Source organism: Cimex lectularius, unplaced genomic scaffold (assembly GCF_000648675.2).
Source record: "Cimex lectularius strain Harlan isolate CLEC.00 unplaced genomic scaffold, Clec_2.1 scaffold75, whole genome shotgun sequence".
NCBI classification, from domain to species: Eukaryota; Metazoa; Arthropoda; class Insecta; order Hemiptera; family Cimicidae; genus Cimex; species Cimex lectularius.
Window position 1 is genome coordinate 1,564,970 of NW_019392758.1, and position 22,253 is coordinate 1,587,222.

General features: G+C 31.0%; 1 protein-coding gene across 1 annotated transcript in view; it reads right to left on the reverse strand.

The window, feature by feature from the left end:
• LOC106661077 (CD109 antigen) overlaps positions 1-18,497 on the reverse strand; it is a 32,544-nt gene extending 14,047 nt beyond the window's left edge. The window contains exon 1 of the mRNA XM_014384219.2: positions 18,283-18,497. Within this exon, the coding sequence (XP_014239705.1) occupies positions 18,283-18,311 (29 nt within the window). The 5' untranslated portion in view covers positions 18,312-18,497. The remainder of the gene's footprint in view (positions 1-18,282) is intronic.
• Between the last annotated feature and the right edge of the window lie 3,756 nt (positions 18,498-22,253).

Here is a 22,253-nt window from a genome sequence, read left to right on the forward strand (position 1 = left end):
TTGTGTGAATAGCCTAGTCTCTAGACGTATCGTATCAGGTTCCCTACGACTGGAGAAGCATTGAGTAGAAAGGTGACTTCGCAAATCAGAATCTTACTTGGTCAGTTCAACAATAGGGGGGGAGGGCTGTTCTCGTCACAGATGGGTGCCGGTTTAGATTGTGACAATCTGATGAACGCTTTGCTTTGTGTTATGCACGAGTCACAGCTTTTTTTTTTAAAGACAGTCAATGGTATTGGGTGGAATCAAAATCCATGCTCGTGCTGAACTCATTATCATTTAGAATGGATTGTTGAGTGCAGTAACATTGAAGAAGTTCTTCTGGAAACTGTGATCCCATTCACTCCACTTATTGGGAACAACTTTGTGTTAATGCAAGATAACGTTTGACCACACCTAGTCAGAGTCGTCACCCATTACTTGGATAATGTAGGGATTGCTTAATGAATTGGCCAACATGTTCTCCTGACATGAATCCTATAGAACACTTACGAGACATGATAAAAAGATGAGTTAGACATCGTTTGCAGCCTCCAACAAATGAACAGCTTCAAACCATATTATAGAATGGGATTCTATTTCATAAGATAAAATCCGAACACATATTTCCTCAATGCCTAGGAACTTAAGACCCTTATTAAGAGGAGACGAGAGTAAAACCAGGTAATAACCACCATGATTAAATAATTTTTGTTTCGCATCAAGTTTAACTCGGTTTACATTAAAATAACTATTTTGGATTAATATAACGACAGATATACATATAGTTTCAAATGAAAACAAAATACTAGTGTCCAGTTTTTGTTTTTGAGTATATTTTTTTCATATTTCACCACATATTTCTCATCTTTCACTATATATTATTTTATTCTATATTTCACTATATTTTGTTTGTCTTATTTTATTATATTTGTTTCATATTTCACTATATTTTGTTTTTCCTATTTGATTATATTTTTTCCATATTTCACTATATTTTATTTTTCATATTTCACTATAGTGTTTTTTATACTTCACTATATTTTGTTTTTCCTATTTGATTATATTTATTTTCATATTTCCTTATATTTTGTCTTTTATATTTCACTATATATTATTTTATTGTATATTTCACAATGGAATTTTTTTATATTTCACTAAATATAATATATATATTCTGTTCATATTCTACTATATTTCGTTTTTCATATTTCATTATAGTGTTTTTTTATACTTCACTACATTTTGTTTTTCCTATTTGATTATATTTTTTCATATTTCTTTACATTGTGTTTTTATATTTCACTACATATTATTTTATTGTATATTTCACAATGGAATTTTTTATTATTAAATTTTTAAATTATTAATTATTAATTTTAAAATTATTAAACTTTAAATTATTAAATTTTTAGTATGTTTTTTATACTTCACTATATTTTGTTTTTCCTATTTGATTATATTTTTTTCATATTTCCTTATATTATATTTTTCATATTTCACTATATACTACTTTATTGTATATTTCACATTGGAATTTTTTCATATTCTACCATTTTTTTTTTCACTATAGTATGTTTTTTATATTTCACTATATTTTGTTTTTCCTATTTGTTTAATTTTTTTCATTTTTCACCAGACATTTTTTTATATTCAACTATACATTTTTCATATTTCACAATATATTTATTCACATTTCATTACATATAATTTTCATACAATATTTCACTAGATTTTTCACATTTAGCTAATTTTTTCTTGTATTTCACATTATTTCGTTGTTTCTATTTCATTTTTCTTTTTACTATTTCATTATATTTTTTTCATATTTTAACTCTAAAATTTTTTCCTGTTCAATATACATTTATCATATTTCACAATATATTTGTTCATATTTCACTATATATTTTTTTTCATACAATATTTCACTACATATTTTTCGTATTTCCCAAAAATTTTCACATATGACTAATTTTGTACCATATTTGACTATATTTCGTTGTTTCTATTTCATTTTTCATTTTCCTATTTTTTTATATTTTTCATATTTCACGTTTTTCCATATTTCTCAATATATTTTTTCATATATCACTATATTTTTCGTATTTCACAATAAAGTTTTTCATATTTCGCTATTTTTTCATATTGCACTATATTTTTTTCATATTGCACTATATTTTTTTCATATTTACCTATATACCAATTTGTCCTATTTCATTATGGGATTTTTTCATATTTAACTGAACATTTTTCGTATTTCACAAGTTATTTTTTCATATTTTTAATATTTTACAAATTAATTTTTTTTTTTTAATTCATACTTCACTATATTTCGTTTCAACGATTTTATATTATAAAAATAACAAGGAATTATTAATAACAATAGCTCGGAAAAAAACAAACATTGTGAAAACGAATTTAATTGGAATATATCAGGGAACACGTGTCACGGGAATATGAGATGTAAGGTGACAGGTGATATGATGGCCCATGAGCACGAGCTTTTCTTCCGTTTGACGAACATTTGGGTTACATCCGGAACGATTCAACCCAGGAAAAAAAATATATTGGCTTCCATACATAAATGTTTGTTAAGCAAAGGTTGCATTTTACTTCCGTTTCCTTTGTCACGAATCCAATTATCAATGTTCCTTGATACGAGTCACGGTTGTATTGAAATTCAATTTTTTTTGTATATGAAATGAAGTGACACCTCAATGCACGATTGACACTGCGCAATAGTTTTTTCAGTTGTACTATGCTTATTTATCATATACAAACAGACAACACACACAATTGGCCCGCCTAAAGCATTTCACACTCTAGTGAAGCGTATAAAGCGAAATACGTCTAAGTTTAACGGCGAGGACAAGCGGACCTCCAATATCAGACAAGAACACAAGCCACTGGAGACAAATTTATAAACTTTGCTCTAGTAAACTTTTACACATTTCATATAGCTGGTTATCTTCTTGGACTTTTTCGCCCTTTTTTTGTACATCGTGTAACAATTCTTGGTTTGTCTGTATAATTTGTTTTTATATGTATTTAAATCTGCACGCCGAATGATCATTATGAGCATTTTTCTTTCTGCTTACTCGCCTCGGGATCGTTTTGTATCTCTTATAATACTTAATAAAAAATAATTATACAACAAATAATTTATGCTGTATTTTCGCCAACTCGTTTCTTCCCACATTTTTAGAAACTGAAAAATCCTTATATCCAGGTGAAAGTCTTTGTAACTTCTAAAACTAGAACGTAGTTTAAAATATAATATATAGTATTACATTCCATAGTAACTAGTTATTAACAGATATCCATTAAATTAGTGTAGAATTATTTACTACATTATTTATACCCGTGACCAACTTGTATTCATTTTCCGCAGTGTTAGCTGCTTAGTGTTCTTTTATCCAAGGTTTTTCTCTTAACGCTTATCTTTCAAAATGCTCACCTCATCAGCGTTTCAAACAAATTTTTCAAACAAAGAAAAACTCGGACTTCTTTTATTTCAACATACGGATGCTGCACTGAGGAAAACAGGTCTAAAATAATGCATAAATCTGGAAGATTGATGGGCAAACAATCCCGCATTCCTGTATGAAGCAAGTCAAAATGAATTGCTTGTTTTGGGAACCAAACAAGCAAATTTTTATATATTAGAAGCAATTTTGAAAAGTTAAGTGTCGTGTAGAGTGTACGAAGTAATGATCCGCCCGTTTTGCAGATAGTGGTGACATTATCCCGATTTTTAAAATAAATGTTTTACAAATTTCAAATTAGGCTTATTTTTTAGAAAAAACGTTTCTCTTTCCAACGATGTATAATATGACATGGTTTCTTAATGTTTAAACCGAGAAAATAGTGAGAGATGTGAAAAATTCTATTAAAACGCTGCGTTTACGCTTCACTTATGTTTTTCTCGTTCTACGCCATTAAAATCGTATAGGTCCTTCTCTCTCACACTTCAGCCAAAACATTTTTAAAATTATAGATATAATTTTCATATTTCAGTATATTTTTCACATTTCGCAATATTTTTTTTTACGTTTTACTAAATATTTGATTCATTTTTAACTATTTTTTGCCTATTTAACTACATAGTTTTTCATGTTTCATTATGTAGTTTTTCCATATTTGACGACAATATATCTTTTTCATATTTCACTATATTTTTTCATACTTCACAATGCATTTTTTTTACATTTCACTATACATTTTATTCATTTTTATATATTTTTTTTGCCTATTTCACTATATTTTTTTCATACTTCCCTAATATATTTTTCATATTTCACAATATATAATTTTTTTACATTTCACAACATATTTTATTCATTTTTAACTATGTTTTGCATATTTCACTATATATATATATTTTTTTTTACATTTCACTAATTTTTTTATTCTTGTTAAACTAATTTTTTTTTAATTATTTCACTATACATTTTATTCATATTTAACTTTTTTCATATTTCACTATATAGTTTTTCCACATTTTTGGCAATACATTTTTTTCATATTTCACTATATACTTTTTCCACATTTTCGGCAATACATTTTTTTTTTCATATTTCACTATATTTTTCACATTTCAGTACATTTTGTTTATACTTCACTATATATTTTTTTGCATATTTCAGTATATAGTTTTTCCAAATTTGACAATATATTTTTTTCATATTTCACTATACTTTTTTTCATTCTTCACTATATATTTTTCTATATTTGACAATATATTTTTTCATATTTCACTATATATTTTTTCATACAATATTTCACCAAATATTTTTCACTTACTTTTTACTTCACTATATATTTTTTAACATTTCACTACACATTTTATTCATATTTAACTATATTTTTTTCACTATATAGTTTTCTTTCATATTTCACTATATAGTTTTTTTCGTATTTCACTATATCGTTCTTCTACATTTAAGTACGGGATTTTTTCATACTTCACTATATATTTTTTCATACAATATTTCACTACATATTTGTCACTTATTATTTTACTTCACAATATATTTTTTCATACTTCACAATTTCTTTTTACATTTCACTACACGTTTTATTCATTTTTAACTATTTTTTTGCATAGTTTTTTCATATTTCAATATGCATATATTTGTTAATATTTTACAATGTTTTCATATTCAACTGTACATTTTTTCATATTTCACTTTATTTTTCGTATTTCAGTATACTTTTTCATGTTATGAACATTCATATAACTTTACGATTTCAAAAGAAAAATCCAATGGTTTAAATAAAAACGATTTTATTAAATACAAAAATACTTTTTCAAAACAACCTTTAACTGTATAAGCACGTTAAAAGACTCTTAATGCACTCAGAGGTCTACGTTTAAGGATAAGATGGCCGAAGAAAAACAGCCCAATTAAGCCGTAGAATGATTTAAAAATAATAAATCCATGATACAGAATGCATCCATGACTAATACCGAAACTTAACAAACGCAATTTCCACAAGTGAAATTTCATGAATTTTGAACACACAATCACCCTTTTAGACAAAAAATAATCCCTAATATACACGATAATCAACCAATTTCCACGTACAACAGGGCGTGGAAGATTAGGACTCAATTTCGATATGTTTACCAGGGGAATCGTATCCGTTACACTCTGGAGTGTTTTACGGATGGTTTATACATTAGAAGAACGAGGGGGAGTGCCACGTTTTTTGTTCATTACTTGTTTAACATTATTATTTTTAACATTATTTGTTGTTGCCTTGTAAGGGAATGTTGACAGCTAGTCCAAATTCGACCAATTTCAGATGCCTTATTAACCTACCTTTATAAATAAAATGGCGTTGGCGGTGGTATCGGCGGGTTCACTTTTGCAATTCTTGTCGAGAGACGTGGTTGTAGAAAACCTTCAGCCTGATGATGAGCTAAGGGCTCGAAATCCGTATCGTTTCAAAACAACTTACTGTGAGTAGGAACTATCTTTTTAAAAAGGATTGAACACCGCACTCACTCCGTCCTTCATCATTTCTATTAGAATGCTAATTTGGTCAAATTGTCTTAATTATATTAAGAAATCTAGCCAGTCGGTAATTCAGTGACCCTTAATTCGCCTCTTAAACCCAACAATTGTATTCACTTTGGAAGATATAAGTCATCATCTTCAAGGTAAATCAAATGTTAGAAAAATTTACATCTTAGGAGAATAACAAGCATGTAAAAAAGACATTCAGGTTCATATTTATTCAACTCAATTGTTGAGCACTTAATGGACTCAAATTGAGGTTTGTGGTTTGGGACACCAAACAACGTAAATTATCCGCCTCAGCTGGCCAATAAGTAATGTTCATCTGAAACCCCATTGATTTTCGTTTTATAAAGCGTATCACCACTTCCGATGAAAAGAGGGTTTCAACACACCTTAAAAGGATGGGTTGTATAAGGCACAGGCTCTTACAGCACCAGAGAGCTCATGAGTTTGGTAGAATTTGGAGTGTTTGACACTGATGATAAATTCGAAATATTCTGCTTGAAAAGGGCCTTTATTATAAAACATCATAACCTTTGAGAACGGCACCACCTGCTGGCACATTAATGGATCTAGAACGTATGAAGAAACGGGGAGTGTTTGGCCCCGGAACAAAATACTCAGAACCCATGGGAAAATACACCGGGGTCTTCTAAGCTGAAGTCCATGGAGTTGTGAAATGTATGCAGTTCAACTTGAACAAAGGGTACAAAAACAGGAATATAGCCAAGCAGCCATCAAATCGCTAAATTCAAACATCATTAGCTCAAAGATGGTGCTGAATTGCAAAACTAAACTCAACAGATTAGATATGCAAAATAAGGCCACTCTCCGATGGGTCCCAGATCATATGGGAGTAGAGGGCAACGAGAGAACGGACGCCATTGCAAGGAAAAGTGCTGCCATACCAACAAATGGACAAAATGAAAACGAGGAAATAGTGGAATTCACTCATTGAACATAAACAATCCTAGAACATTCTAGCAAATTTTGGAAGAAATGAAACAACAGAATGCATCAAAGGAAGCAGGAGAAAACCTCGAATCCTAAAAGGATTCCTAACTGGACAGTGTAGACTGAATGGGCTTCTGAAGAAGATAGGTACAGCACAACACGGCACGTGCAAATTCTGCAAAGCCGAGGAGACACCAACCCACCTATTAACAAACTGTGGTGCTACATTTGTCCGTGTTTTGGGATGAACAACGTAACCGTAAAAGAAATTCAACCACTGAAACCGGGCCTACTAATTAAGTTCCTTGATGACTCGCGGGTGTGCTGTAAGTACGGAACGGAGGATACAATAGCTCCTAAAGGGCGCAACGTCTACGACCATCATAACGACAAAACATTTGAAAAAATAACGACTTTTCCAATACATATACAGACCAGACCTCGCTTGTCGGAACAGGTACTACCGCTTACTTTCTACGTTGGCCATATTATCAACAATGAAAAAACAATAACTGGTCGCCAAGTTCTTCGCTTCTAAAGAAATTCTTTGGCCTTTAGAAGATCGACGATTAACATTTTTTTTAACGGCCTGCTAGTTGTGGGGGCTATTGCCGGCACCTCGTATTTCTTTTTCCACCGTACTTTTAATGTAAGATAGCTAGGACGTCTGGCGATCTGTCTGGTAACTTTTCTGGGACATTATTTCTACATTTTTAGCCCCTTCACGCGTGGTGAAAAGGATCTAAAACTCTCTCATACCCAAACATGCAATCATTAACTAGCCTAATGTGCGGGTAGCAGAGTACTCGATATTCCGCTGAAAACCCGCCCTCATTCACGCTAATAAATACATTCATACTTTACGTACAATTAAAATTGACATTTGCACAATGAGTAAAATACTAACCTAGATTGGTGGGTTTATGGTGTAATTGATATTCCACCACAGACCCAACTACACATACACTACTATCACACTAATAAATACATTCACTCAAGCGGTGACCACTCTTTCTAAATGTACAGCTAAGAACGCGGAGCCACTGGCGAATTTAATATTACTCTACAAGAAACACCTAGCCTAATACTAACCTAAATCTGAGGGTGTATGGAGTACTCGATATTCCTGCACTACCCACCCATTCACACTCACTTTCGCGCCAATAAATGCATTCATTCTACACAAAACACACAAAAAGAAAACTAACCTCGGTGGGTCTGTGTGGTACTCGATATTCCGTCCACTTCCTACCCATACTCACACACACATTCGTGCCAATAAATACACTTCACTGCAGGAAGGGAAAAAAACCACGCGTGGAAAAAAAACATCAAAGGCGACGCATCTATTTGCTTCAGATATTCCATTACTTTTTTCTGCCGTCATTGCTGTGTTGTAAAACCTCTTTCAGACAATAGTTGTTGTTTTTCCAATACTGTCCCACTAACAAGGGGAGGCTAAGGACGTTGGATCAGAGGGTAACAGGCAAATAAGAAGAGGAAAGTTGTCTTTAGCTCTTGCAACCGACCATCAGGATGTTCATGTCATGAAAAAGGCCAGATTTTATCCCTCATATTTTTTACAACCTACTGGACGTGTTTTCCTCGTTAGGTTCATAAACGCTATGGTTTGGTCGCAGCCAATCAAAAACAGTTGTTGTATTACAAACCGATGGAAACAACCGGGAGTGAAAACGTCTGTGCCCCTAGTACGTAAATGGAATTAATGGTGTAAAGCGGAGCAGCGCGTGGGAGGGTCCTTCGTATTGTTACTGTAAACAGGTGCATTAAACCCTCCATTGAATTTTCAATTTATAACATCTGCAACTCCCCCCTGGCACAAAAGGGGATGTTTCCGGTTTCGTGCCCGAACGGAAGCGAACCGAACGGTAGTCAATTATATTATTATTATTATCATAATCGTTACAGGATTCACAAAACGAAACGAACAACCTAACAAGTGATACTTTGCTGTCACGATGTAAACCCAAAGTTGGCCAGTTCTTCTGGAGTCAATTGTGTCCTACTATCAAACATGAGTCATTACAGTACAAACTACATATTTCAAAAGAATAATCCATTCCGGACACAAAAGTTGAGTTTCGAACCTAGAACCAACTATATCCTGATTTCTCGTGCATAGAGGTCCCGTCTGCAGTATAATGTACAGTTAGAGGATAGTTATATCCTGACACAAAACTTGCTATCGATATAAGGCGAATTGATAATAAGCAACAAACCAGCTTGATTACAAACCAGAGATGAGCAAAAATCGGACGTGGTCGTTCAGTTCAAATAATAGGGTGCACAATAAACTGTTTTATCAATTGTTCCCATTCGAAGTACGATAAATACAGTAGGGTCACACTAATCAGAAATGACTGGGATTGAGACCCGTAGCAGAAAAACAGGTCTGGTTTGTTAAGGAAGGATGTACAGACACGTCTTGAAAAAGTTTGACAAGGGTGAAAATATAGTCTGCCAGTTCATTCAGTTAGAAAGGAAGAAGGGCGAAGAATATATTATATTATATTTATATTTTTATATATATAAAATCGAAATATTTGTCCAGTTTCCATCGGACCAAGGAACTTCTGCTGCATCACCACATAGTCCAGACTTCATTCCCTCAGATCATTACTTCTTTTCATCCATTGCCCACTTTGTTGAAGGGAAACAACTTTATTCTAAACAAAATTGCTATAAAAATGTTACCATTGCCATCCCATGTGCAAGGATAAGATCGAGCAAATAGCTGAAAGATGGTTAATGACAGTGGACTACAACGGATTGTGCTTTTAATATAAATACATATATTTTCCTCTATTATATTTATAAAAAGGTTTTGGCTGAAGTGTGTGAGAGAGAAAGATCTATACGATTTTAGTGTAGAAATGTAGAAGAAAGAGAAAAAGATTTGCGGGGATGTAAAATCAACGGTTTGTTATAATTTGAGACCAATCGAATAAGTAAAAAAAATCGCTAAAAACGGAAATTACGGAAGTTTTTTTTTCTTTTTATCATAACATCTTTTCCCAACCCTTTCCCTGTTTTTTCGAGAGAACAGATGTGCAACATTGTGCGTTCGACTGACAACATGTCCAAATCAAATTCCAATCAGCCCTTTTCAAGGCTAAAGTTAAGCAGTTTTAATCATCCCTTCTCATAGCTAAGCCCGACTAAAATTTAAGTAACTGCCGACGGCAACTGTCATACTTAGGGCATTGTCGTTGGGCGGAAAAATTTTTATGGAAAGGGTTAGTCTCAAATCATCGGCGATGTTGTTTCAGAGTGGAAACAACATTGCAATTTCATTATAGGCTTAGGTCTTTATAGGATCATTAAATGTGAGTATGAATATTTTAAGTTAATTAATGAAAAATGAATTCGACGAATTAGTCGCGACGAGTATACAAGAAGCGTTTAAGATTCGTTCATTGAGTGGTCTGCGTTTGGTTGGTTTGGTCTTTTGGTCTTTGCAAGGAATGGAGGATCATACCCAACGAAATACCTTCTCATCTGACCGATCGGTCCAAGTCCTTCTTTCCAAGCTGACAGTGGAAATCAAATTTGGCTCTCTTTTCACCTTCTCGTTCCAGACAAACTTGATTATGAATTTTTACTATTTTCACTGCTGAAATATTAATATCAGGAGCTATTGGGTTGTCCGGAAAATAATGCAGGATTTTGGTATTAAACAAAAAAAAAGAAACTAGTTACTTTAAAGCAATGTTCTTTAATCAAAATAATTTCCCATACTCTCAATACATTTCTCCCAACGTGTTGGTAACTTATTAATTCCGTCTGAGTAGAATTCAGAATTTTTAGAATTGATAAAGTCAATAAATGCATTTTCCAGTTCCGTTTGATTTTTGAATATTATGTGTTGTAAGTAGTGGTCCAGGTGTCTAAAAAAATGGTAGTCAGTAGGCGAGAGGTCCGGAGAGTAGGGTGGGTGAGGCAAAGTTTCATAGCCAAGCTCCAATAATTTTTGTGACGTTACACGTGACACATGTGGTCGAGCGTTGTCATGCAACAAAATGGGCCCTTTCCGATTGACCAAAGAGGGCTTCATTACTGCCAATTTCTGATGCATGGTATTAATTTGGTTACAGTATGATTCAGCATTGATGGTTTCGCCAGGATTTAAGAAGCTGTAGTGTATTAAACCAAATGAAGCCCACCATACCGTAACCATTACCTTTTTTTGATGAGTTGGGGGCTTTGGAAAATGTATTGGAGCTTCTCCTTTGTCGAGCCACTGTCCAGAACGTCTAGTGTTATCGTAGAGAATCCACTTTTCGTCACATGTAACAATTCTGGCCAGAAATGGGTCATTTTTGTTTCGACAAAGAAGTGATGCACAAACATCAAAGCGCTGATTTTTTTGGCGATCGTTTAATGAGTGTGGAACCCAATTTTCGAGTTTTTTCACTTTTCCAATCGCCTTGAGGTGGTCAGCAAGTTCTCGAACAGTTGTTTTGGGGTTTTCTTCCACCACTGATCGCAGAACATCATCATTAAGAGAGGAAGGCCTTCCACGACCTTCTTCATCTTCAAGGCTGAAATCTCCCTCCCGAAATTTTTTAAACCACCTTTGCACAGTGCACTCATTAACACAACCCTCGCCCCAGACTTGGTAAATGTTTCTAGCCGTTTGGGCTCCGCTTCGGCCGAGTTTAAACTCGTAAAAGAAAATCGTACGAAATTCTCGCTTTGACATTATAAGGATGACTGAATTATTTCCAAGTAGCGGAATGCTACAGAGGTAAACAAACAATATCATTTGGAAGAGGATTAATAAGTGTTGACATTCATACAAATGAGTAATCCTGTAAACGTAAACAGAATATTTTATATAGATTTTTTTTAATGAAAACTTAAAATCCTGCATTATTTTCCGGACAACCCAATAATTTGTCGTGGGATTCTCCTGCTTTCAATGAGATCTATACTCTTATTTGTAGCCACTGTGGTTCAGTTTTTCACGACCAATAATCCAGATTAGAACATGAACATGTATGCCCCTTAATGCCATTTAACAATGAAGAATTGTTTATTCAATTGTGTAGTTTAATTTGCGGTAAATGCGGTTATGTATCTCATTCACCCGTTGAAAATAAAACCCACGATCAGTTATGTAAAAAAACGTAAACAAACGGATGATCATATTTTCTCGAAGAAGTTTGGAACCATGCAAACTGAAGATATTTATACTACTCTACACTTAACCCCTACAAATTACAAAATATACAGAAAGACTTCTCAATCAAACAGTAGCGTTGTAGAAATTACTATCGATTTCATACAGAAACCAACCAGAATAGGAAAAACAGATAAATTATAAAGAAATAAATGGGCGTTAAAATCTGTATGAAGTTGATTTTAAACAATGTCTCCATTCCAAAGTGTAATTTCCTCCGCAGAAGAAAGTAAATAAAAATTTAATTTTGGAAGAAATATATATTGTCCCTAAAATGACAATTTTAAGATCATAAGAGAAATACCTGAAATTATGTTAATTGACATTTTTGACTTTTCTAATATTATACACTCTAAATTATTTCATGTTTACAATCAAGTTTATCTTTTAATTCGGCACGAATAATAAATTAGTGACAATGGTGGTTGAACTTGATCAAGTCTCGTGTTCACGTATGCGATGCGAGATGTGAATGCTGATCAAGGCCCATGGAAGTTTTCACGTTCGGTTTTATTGTACAAAGTCTTGAATCAATGTACAATCGTAATTATTATTAAATAAGAATGTAAGAAGCAGGACTTTATTGTAAAACAAACGGTGAAAGGCTCATCCTCCCAGTGGGCACTTTATACATAGCTCTTTCGTGGCTTGGTTGTTTAATGGGCATTTTATAATAAAAATTTAATTTGAACCATCCAGATTTGATTTTTATCCATACCATATATTGTTCTCATTTAAAAATTAAGTAACAGTCGACGGGTAGAAATTAGGATTTTATTTTATTTTTATCAGTTTATGACGATATATGCAGTGTATCTTTCATTCAAAGCCTGGAAAATTAAAATATCACAACCCTATCATTAAAGCACAAACGATTGTGACAATTTAAATCTTTACAATTTTTTTTCGTCACTGGACATAGCTGATTTATAAAAACTCAAGTTTAATTGTCAGTTTCAGTTTTTCTCGGCTTTCTGATTTATCGAGAAGTACAGTACCAACTGTGAATTATTTTACACCAGTAGAAAATTAGATCTTGCATTCATAAAATATCCAAATCAAACATTGGATGCAGGCTTTAATGAACAACGTGGTAAATGTACAAATAAAATATCACATTGTTTATAACAGTAGCATAAATTTATTACAAATTATTAATTTACAATTATTAATTTATTACTAGGAAAGGAATTGGAATTGTTAAAAAAAATATATCTAAGGAGAAATGATTATACAAGCTACTATTTATTAGTCACATGTGACTGGCACGAATAAACTTCCATAGCGAGGCTACATTTGGACTCAAATAAGTTTCTAATCAAAGTGACAAATTACAACTACAAACTGTTCCTAAAGACTTTGAACAAAAAACAACAAACTGTTACCCCACCCACTGAAAGAGTCTGGCACTCGGAGAACATCTATTTTAGCCTAACAGTACAACAACCTTTTTTTTTAACATTACACTGATTCTCGGACATCATAATGGGCAATGGCAAATATAAAGGCTTATTATTTTTCTTAAGATTTTTGGTTGTTTTTGGTGGATTCATCCAGTGTGTTATTTCTTCAGTCCTACTTTTAATACGCTTTGAGGCGTACAGATTTGCGGGTCTGGTCCGAAGGTGTGAGGACTCATCTTCAGCTAATTAGAGTCATAATTCACATTAGCCATCCAAAAGACCTCGCTCCAGAAATAAAAATATAACAAATTGATTTGGGTACTAGCCAATAAGATACATATGCCTATTGAAACTACAAATTGAAAAACCTAAAATAAGTAACATGTATTTTGTGCCTATTGGGAAAAAAAGGTAGGTAGTAAAAAAGGGAAAAATTGTAACACATTATTAATATTGATAAGATATATTTGAAAATAATTAATAGGGTGGATTTCTCAGCCCTTAACACAACTATAAGTATTATTATTTGTAGTTTGATCATTTCCAATCATTAAAATTTACTGTCACAATGGTATCTCTTATCCGAAGAACTTTCACACCGGTTGACACAAGCCCCAAGGTCCAATAAATACTTTTAAGATCAATGACATGGTGAGGTGCCAGAAACTAAAAGGGTCTTTAAAAAGCCGCACATTTATTTCTTATACTACGAAATTTAAATATTAAAGATGATGAAAGACTTTTATATCTGGGTCTGATGTTATTTTTTATTGAGTTACAAATTGACACTTTTGTTCTACATAAATATTACACATACCACCTACCGGATCACATGAAATTCTTTCCAAAATAAAATAATTTTTTAATTCAACCTTTCAACTTTTTTATGAATTATATTTTGAAAACTTTCTCTATTAGACCTGAATATTTATAGCAAATAAAGTAAAACCTTAAAAAATTTACAGAATTAATTGTTAACATTGAGGCCCATCCTGTCTAAATATATAATTTAATTGAAGTCAGTGAAAATGAGCAAATTAAAACCATTTTATAATCGATTTTTTAAATATATTTCTTATTCATCAAATTACTGTGGGGCCGAGAAACAATGAGATGATTCTTTTTTTCTGAATATTAATCATCAGCTATTATCAGCCTTACTAAATCTCCAATCAGAAAAATAGAAAATGTTGATCCAAGAGCATTATTACAACACAAATAAACATTAAGCAAACATAATTCTTATTACTTTATGTGACACACCATCCTGCCACTCATATTTAATTTAATCGTCAAATCAATTTTACAAATGATTAAAATTTGATTTTTTTTCACTTGATCGAACTGGTCAACAATTTATTTGAATATATAATTTATTTCACAATGTTCAAATAAAAATTAAATATATTGTATTAACAAATTACTGTTTATTGAATTTGCTCCACTACAACAAATACATTCTCTTGTCAAAAACGTATTCATTAAAAATTTATTTTTATTATTTCATGTATTAAACCAATTTCTGACCGACTAACTCAAGCTCAAAGCTCAACAATAATTCAAGCTCAAGCTAATTTTAAAAAAATATATATTAGAATTCTTCATTAATTATTCAAGGCATCGAAAATGGTTTAAAATCATTCAAAAATTTAAATTCTTTGCGTCATTGTTTAGAAGAAATAAAAATGTTTAATTGATTCTTTAATTTTTGTATTTATTTACTTACTTTTATTTTTTTAATATGAACATTACTTATAATGCTGAATTTTATTCAGCTTACTAAACCATAAGTTATTATTAGTAATAATAGTATCTAAGACCTATTCCGTAAAAATAGAGAAACAAACACTGACAAAATGTTTAACCACATTTACACAGGACACACTCGTTCTCTTGTCAAATAGTTTTTCAAAAATATCCATTGTATAAAAAAATAATTAAACACTAACTGATAATTGAATTTTAAATGTTTTTTAATGTGATTCAGTGCATTGACACACAGTACAAACATAAAGTAAGAATATTATTTTGCCAATCAACACTATAAACACATCCTGTATCCTTTTATAAAAAAAAAATACCATATATAAAATAATTCTCCAAACATCAAACTTTTTTTTTCTTTTACAAAATATCCATTGTTTGGACGAGAAAAATTTATTCGCTACCCTTTTCAAAATGGCAATTCTTGCGTTTACCTTAAAAATAATCAAACATATTAATACTTGGATTTTACTTACATCTTCCATGTTATTTAGTGCATTGTTGTTCCATTAAACTCAGAACTTTGCTAAGGACCACCTGATTATTTTCACATCTTGGAACCAAATTGAGAGAAATGATTCTTATTTCTAACTGTTTTTCAAAGTAAAACTGGAAAGACTTGTCCTGCCAGTTTCACTAGTTCATTTTTCTTATGAAACAATATTTTTAATTTCAAAAATCAAAATATTCAATTTTAATTAAAGATTGTATTTCATTGTGAACATTATATTTGAGTTCTAACACCAGGAACGTGGATTTCAATATTTTTATACCAATTCAGTTCATTGGTGTGCGAATTTGGGATTTAAATCAGAGCAATGAATGTAACCGATTTCTCAGCATGAATGTTTAAAAAAAATGCTTATCAACTTTGCACCGGTCAGACTTGCCCATCATCTTGTTAACTAACTTGTGTTTTACAAAATATCCATTGTATAAACGAGCAGAAAATGATTGTCAATCCTAATTCAAAAGGGTAATTCTGGCGTTTAGCTTAAAAATAAACAAAAATATTAACTGATATTTGAATTTTACTTTTTTTCTTTAAGTTGATTGTGTATTATTGTACCTTTAAACTGGGAAATTAACAAACAATATTATTTGGCCAATTCAACAGTATAAAACACCATCCTGCCAGTTTCACTAGTCCATTTTTCTTGACAAATAATATTTTTGCTTAAAAAATCAAAAATTTCTCAGAGTAAGCAAAGAAAGACTTATCACATGGCCAAAATGTTTATCAAGTTTGCACCAGTCTAGCTTTTATTTTTTTTTTGTTAAATCAATTTTTTGTAAATTGATTCTTATCAAGCAATTTGGTGTGCCTATCCTCGCTCAGTTGGTCTGTCAGACGCGTTTCAACATATCACAATTTCCAGTGCGCCTGTGTATAATTAACATTATTGACACATCTCACCATCTCCAAATAATCATTTCCTCACTGAAGATGGTGCAAATTACAAATGCATATGAAAACATAAATATTGTGATATCTATGATCAATATTATCAAACTCATTGGGCCAAGCTAATGTTTCTTTCTGAGCAAATTTGTGCTGAGAGAACTAAAAAATAGAGAACCTTAATAATTTTCATAATCCTTTTTTTAAGCTTCCATTTTATTAACATTGAAAATTTGGCGTAAACATAGTATTTAAGTTTAGACACCAGGAAATTGTGAATTTCAATATTTTTAAACCAATTCTGTTCATTGGTGTGTATACTTTGAAAAAGAAACATAACTCTACCCGATTTCTTGCCATAAATATAGAAAAGTTTAGCGCATTTACAAAATGTGAATGTACACACCTGTCAGAATGGCCCATGTCGGATATTTTGTTTTACAAAATAAACATTGTATAAACGAACAAAAAAATTATTGTCAACCCTATTTCAAAATGGTAATACCTTAAAAATAATCAAAAACATTATTCATATTTGAATTTTACTGTTTTTCATTTGATGTTTTGTGTGTGTGTGTGTGTGTGTGTGTGTGTGTGTGTGTGTGTGTGTGAGCCATTGAACTGGGAGATAAACAAATAATATTATTTGGTCAATTCAACAGAACAAACACCGCCCTGCCAATTTCAATCGTCCACTTTTCTTGTCAAACAATAGTTTTACTTCAAGAATTTATCTTCAAAAACAGAAAAACTTATCACATAGCCAAAACGTTTATCAAGTTTGCATCAGTCCAGCTTTTTTTTAAAATAAATTCTGCAACATTTTTGTAATTTGTTCCTTAGTGATCAATTTGGTCTACCTATGCTCGCTCGGTTGGTCCATCAGTCGCGTGTCAACATTTTGCCATCTACAGCGTCAGTATATGATTAACATTACTGACACAGTTCTTCATTGAAGATGACACAAATTACAAACGCGTATGAATAACGTGAAAAACCCCTGGTTCAACATAAATTCTCTTTCTCGTTAATTTTTTTTTTTATCAAAATGTAAATATCGTGATATCTATAATCAACATTATCAAACTTATTGGGCCAAGATGATTTTTATTCTGAGTAAGTTTCAGTTGAGACGAAATAAGTTGTCAACCTTAATAACTTTCAAGATTTTTTTTTTCAAGCTTCGGAATGAATTTAAAATAAATTTAAAGATGTCAAAAAGAGAAGTTTACGGTCGAAGAGTTCAAAAATTGTGTGAGAATTGAATAAAAATTAGTTATTTTCATGGGTTCCAACAGCGAATCAACTGGTACACATTTATATCCTGTGATATCAGAGTAACCTCAGAATCACAATATATGTTTTGTATTTAATTTTTAATATATATTTTTTTTTATTTATGTATAATTATTTTTTTTAACGTCGGACGTTCAAAATTTGTCAATCCTGGTGCAAATTGAGGCGGAATATGAAATCAAAACAGTGTCGAATGGCAAAGTGGTAACGCCCATTTCTCGGCAAGCCATCAAATACAAGAAACGAGAGACTCACCTCAATTTCAGCCTTTCGACCCAAGTCATTTCGCCGACGGAAGCCGACACAAAACGAAATTGAAAGAGATGGATTTAAACAAAAAAAATTAAAAACAAAGAAAATTTGTTTTAAAAAAACAAAAAAACTGGCACTTTTTGAATTTGCGGTTTCACATATTTAAAAACTCGACAGTACCAGCGTCAACGGAGTAAACAAGTGAGTAACTGACCGAAACGAAAAGCGGGCCGAACGCCGAGAATTAAATGGACAGCCGCCGACAGAATGCGGTAACAAACGGAGGAAGCCCCTCTCATAGTCGAAACATGACGCAACCGAAGTAACCCAGCATTTTGGTGAACTTTAATAATCCCACCACAAATATATAATTAATCTCCAATAAAAAACATAAAACTGTTCCTTTGCCATTTTTTTATTGTCAAATCAACAAACCCAACATAAACATTTCTATGCATAATATATCTAATTAATATCCAATAAAAAACCTAAAACTGTTCCTTTGCCATTTTTTTTATTGTCAAATGAACAAGTCCAACATAAATATTTCTATACATAATATATCTAATTAATATTCAATAAAAAACAAAACTATTGGAACATATGCCAATTAGTAACAATAAATCAAATGTAAACAAAGAGGACACTTAGATATCAAGTGGTGAGTTAGGTTTTTGCCTGCATGTATATAAAATATATGTAATTCTGTAAAAATAAAATTGTAATAATATGCTATAAATGTACAGATAACCTTAAAAAAGATTTAAAATTAAATCAAAACGTCGGCCAGGATATGAAGTCATTTTCTTTATGCCTTTAAACATTGACCAATATTCCCATCACACACCAATATTATCATCACAATTATAAAACTATTCCTTTGCCTTTTTTGATTGTCAAATCAACAAATCCAACATAAATATCTCTATATACAATATATCTAATTAATATCCAATAAAAAGCAAAAAAACTGTTCCTTTGCTATTTTTTTATTATTGTCAAATCAACAAATATAACACAAATATTTCTAGATAAAATATATAATTAATCTCCAATAAAAAATCTGAAACTGTTCCTTTGCATTTTTTTATTGTCAAATCAACAAATCCAACATAAATATTTCTATATAAAATACATCTAATTAATATCCAATAAAAAACATAAAACTGTTCCTTTGTCATTTTTTATTATCAAATCAACAAATCTAACACAAATATTTCTATATACAATATGTAATTAATATCCAATAAAAAACTTAAAATTGTTCCTTGCCATTTTTTTTAATGTCACAACAAATCCAACACAAATATTTCTATATAAAATATATAAGCAACTTGGCCAATTGAGTATGAAAAGAAATGGATAAAACAATTACTCTTACAATAAAAAACATAAAACTGTTCCTTTGCCATTTTTTATTTTCAAATCAACAAATCCTTTACAAGGGCACAATTAGCAGTCTTAAAGTTGTCAGCTAGGGCTTTCCTCCAAATTGGTAAGTTATTAGTAATTTTGGGATGACAGAAAGTTTAAATACAAATATGGGAATTTGCCAAGGGTGATGATGATAGATGCGAGGAAGCGGGGTTTGTACTCCCCAGGCACTGCAGCCTTCTGGTTTATTGTACCTTCCTGGTTCCTTTGTTCAATCAATCGACTTGATACTTCACTTAAGAAGTACTAGGTCATTGACGATTGTTGCTACAGTTGCTTTCCTTTGGTTTTCTTTGAGCCCCAGGTTACTTCTTCATTGAGTGCTTACAAATGATTAAAATTTGATTTTGTTGTGTGGTGGTTAGTGACTGTTAATAATATTATAATATATATTTTGCAATGTATAAATTCACTTTTTTCCACATCCTACATGTATTTGTTAAATGTAAACAATGTTTGTAAATCCCAGGCCCTGAAGATGATCTCAATAAAGATTGAAACATTGGCACGATAAAGAAAATGTTTGTCTGAAACCTACATCACACCAGACAGCATCTCACGATTTCTGAATAATTATTTGATTTGATTTTTTTTCACTTGATCGAATTGGTCAACAATTTGAATATATAATTTATTTCACAATGCTCAAATAAAAATTAAATATATTGTATTAACAAATTACTCTTTATTGAATTTGCTCCACTACAACTCATACATCTTGTCAAAAATGTATTATTCATTAACAATTTATTTTTATTATTATTTCATGTATTAAACATATTTCTGATTGAGTAGTATTTATAACAACTCAAGCTCAAGCGTAACAAATGGAGGAAGCCTGTATCATCGTTGAAACATGACGCAAACCGAAGTGTAAAGAAAACATAAACAAAGAGGACACTTAGATATCAAGTGGGCTATTGTCGGTTGTAGTCCTCAAAATTTTCCTAGGATTCTTGTTGTAGTCCATTGGCCATACAAGGGTGTTATCAACTAATCAAGCTGTAATAATGAAGTTTACAGTAGTGCAATTAATAAATCCAAGGGACATTGTTTATGATAGATTTGATACGATTTTTAAATTTCAAGTTATGATTCAAATGAATTTCAAGATTTTTTATAGGGTCTAGAATAATAATGGGTTAACAGAAAGCTTTAATACAAACATAGGAGTCCTTCAAAGGTATGTCTTAAGTCCACTACTGTTTTCATTATTTCTATAATATTTATGTTAAAGGTGGAATAAATGTGTTGGATAAAATATTTAAATTATTAGCTTTTGCAGATGACTGTTATTTTGGCTTTTGTATAGACGTACACTTCAAAACATGATAACCCAATTTCAACTTTATTCGTAAATGAATTTAAATCTTAACCAGGACCATATACCATACCATAACCAGGACAAGTTTAAAATTGTTATTTTTATAATGGAGGAAGTTCAATATCAATGAAGCCTTTAGTTCCAACTGACTTCATTGATATTCAACCTTTGATGATATTGTTCCACCAAAAAAGTACTCTGAATCTCATAAAGACTAGCTTAAAATGAAAATTGAAGGTATGAGTATGGGGAGATTGAATTAGTAAATAGTTACAAATATTTATGAGTTAAGGTTAATAGAGGCTTCGTTATGAGATAATGCACCGCAACCAATATTGGTCTAGTATACAGTCACCATCATTATCGAAAGTTCTTCATTAAGCTTAAGGCTTGGAAATTAAATTTCAAAGCTCATACCTGTATTTTCAGGTCACCTTACAGAAACTACCCAACTTTGACTGATACTACCTCCTAATTATTTATTTATTTAATGGGCAGCCATACCCTTTTTATATATGTACAAAATATAGAAAAGCAACAGTTTATAAAGTAAACTAAAATGTATAATAAAATAAATTAAAAGAAAATATAAAGGAATAGAAAAGTACGTTTATAAAATGTATAAGAAATAATAATTGAAGAAATGACATAATAATATAAAAATATAATAATATAATTTAAAAAATAAGATAATTAAAATATAATAATAAATGAAGTTAACAATAAAATTGTTTTGATAACAGACAATCACATAATAATTTTTAAAAAAATCATTATCACATTAGTACAATAAAATACTTGAATATAACTAAGAATATGTGGAATATATAATAAAAAATGACAATGTATTATACAAAATATAATGATATTTAAAATATCTAACACTCCATCAAGAAAGAAAAAAGCTCTTGCCAAAAAAAATAATATTCTAAACTCAATATAGGAATCCTCCAACAAAATGAACAATAATTTCTTCTTTTTTTATTGCAGAATAAGCAAAGTTTGGTTCTATTGCTAAATTGTACTTATTTAAATAATAATTTAAGTAAGAATACTGTAAATAAATTAATCCATATATGTTTAGCAGTCATAATTGATCATATTAATTATTTCAATTAATTATACTTTCTATCTATGGCATTGATTGAGATGAAAAAATTAGTGTTGCAAGCAGGATTGAAACCCACGACCTTTGTCTAATACCTTAGTTAAAAAG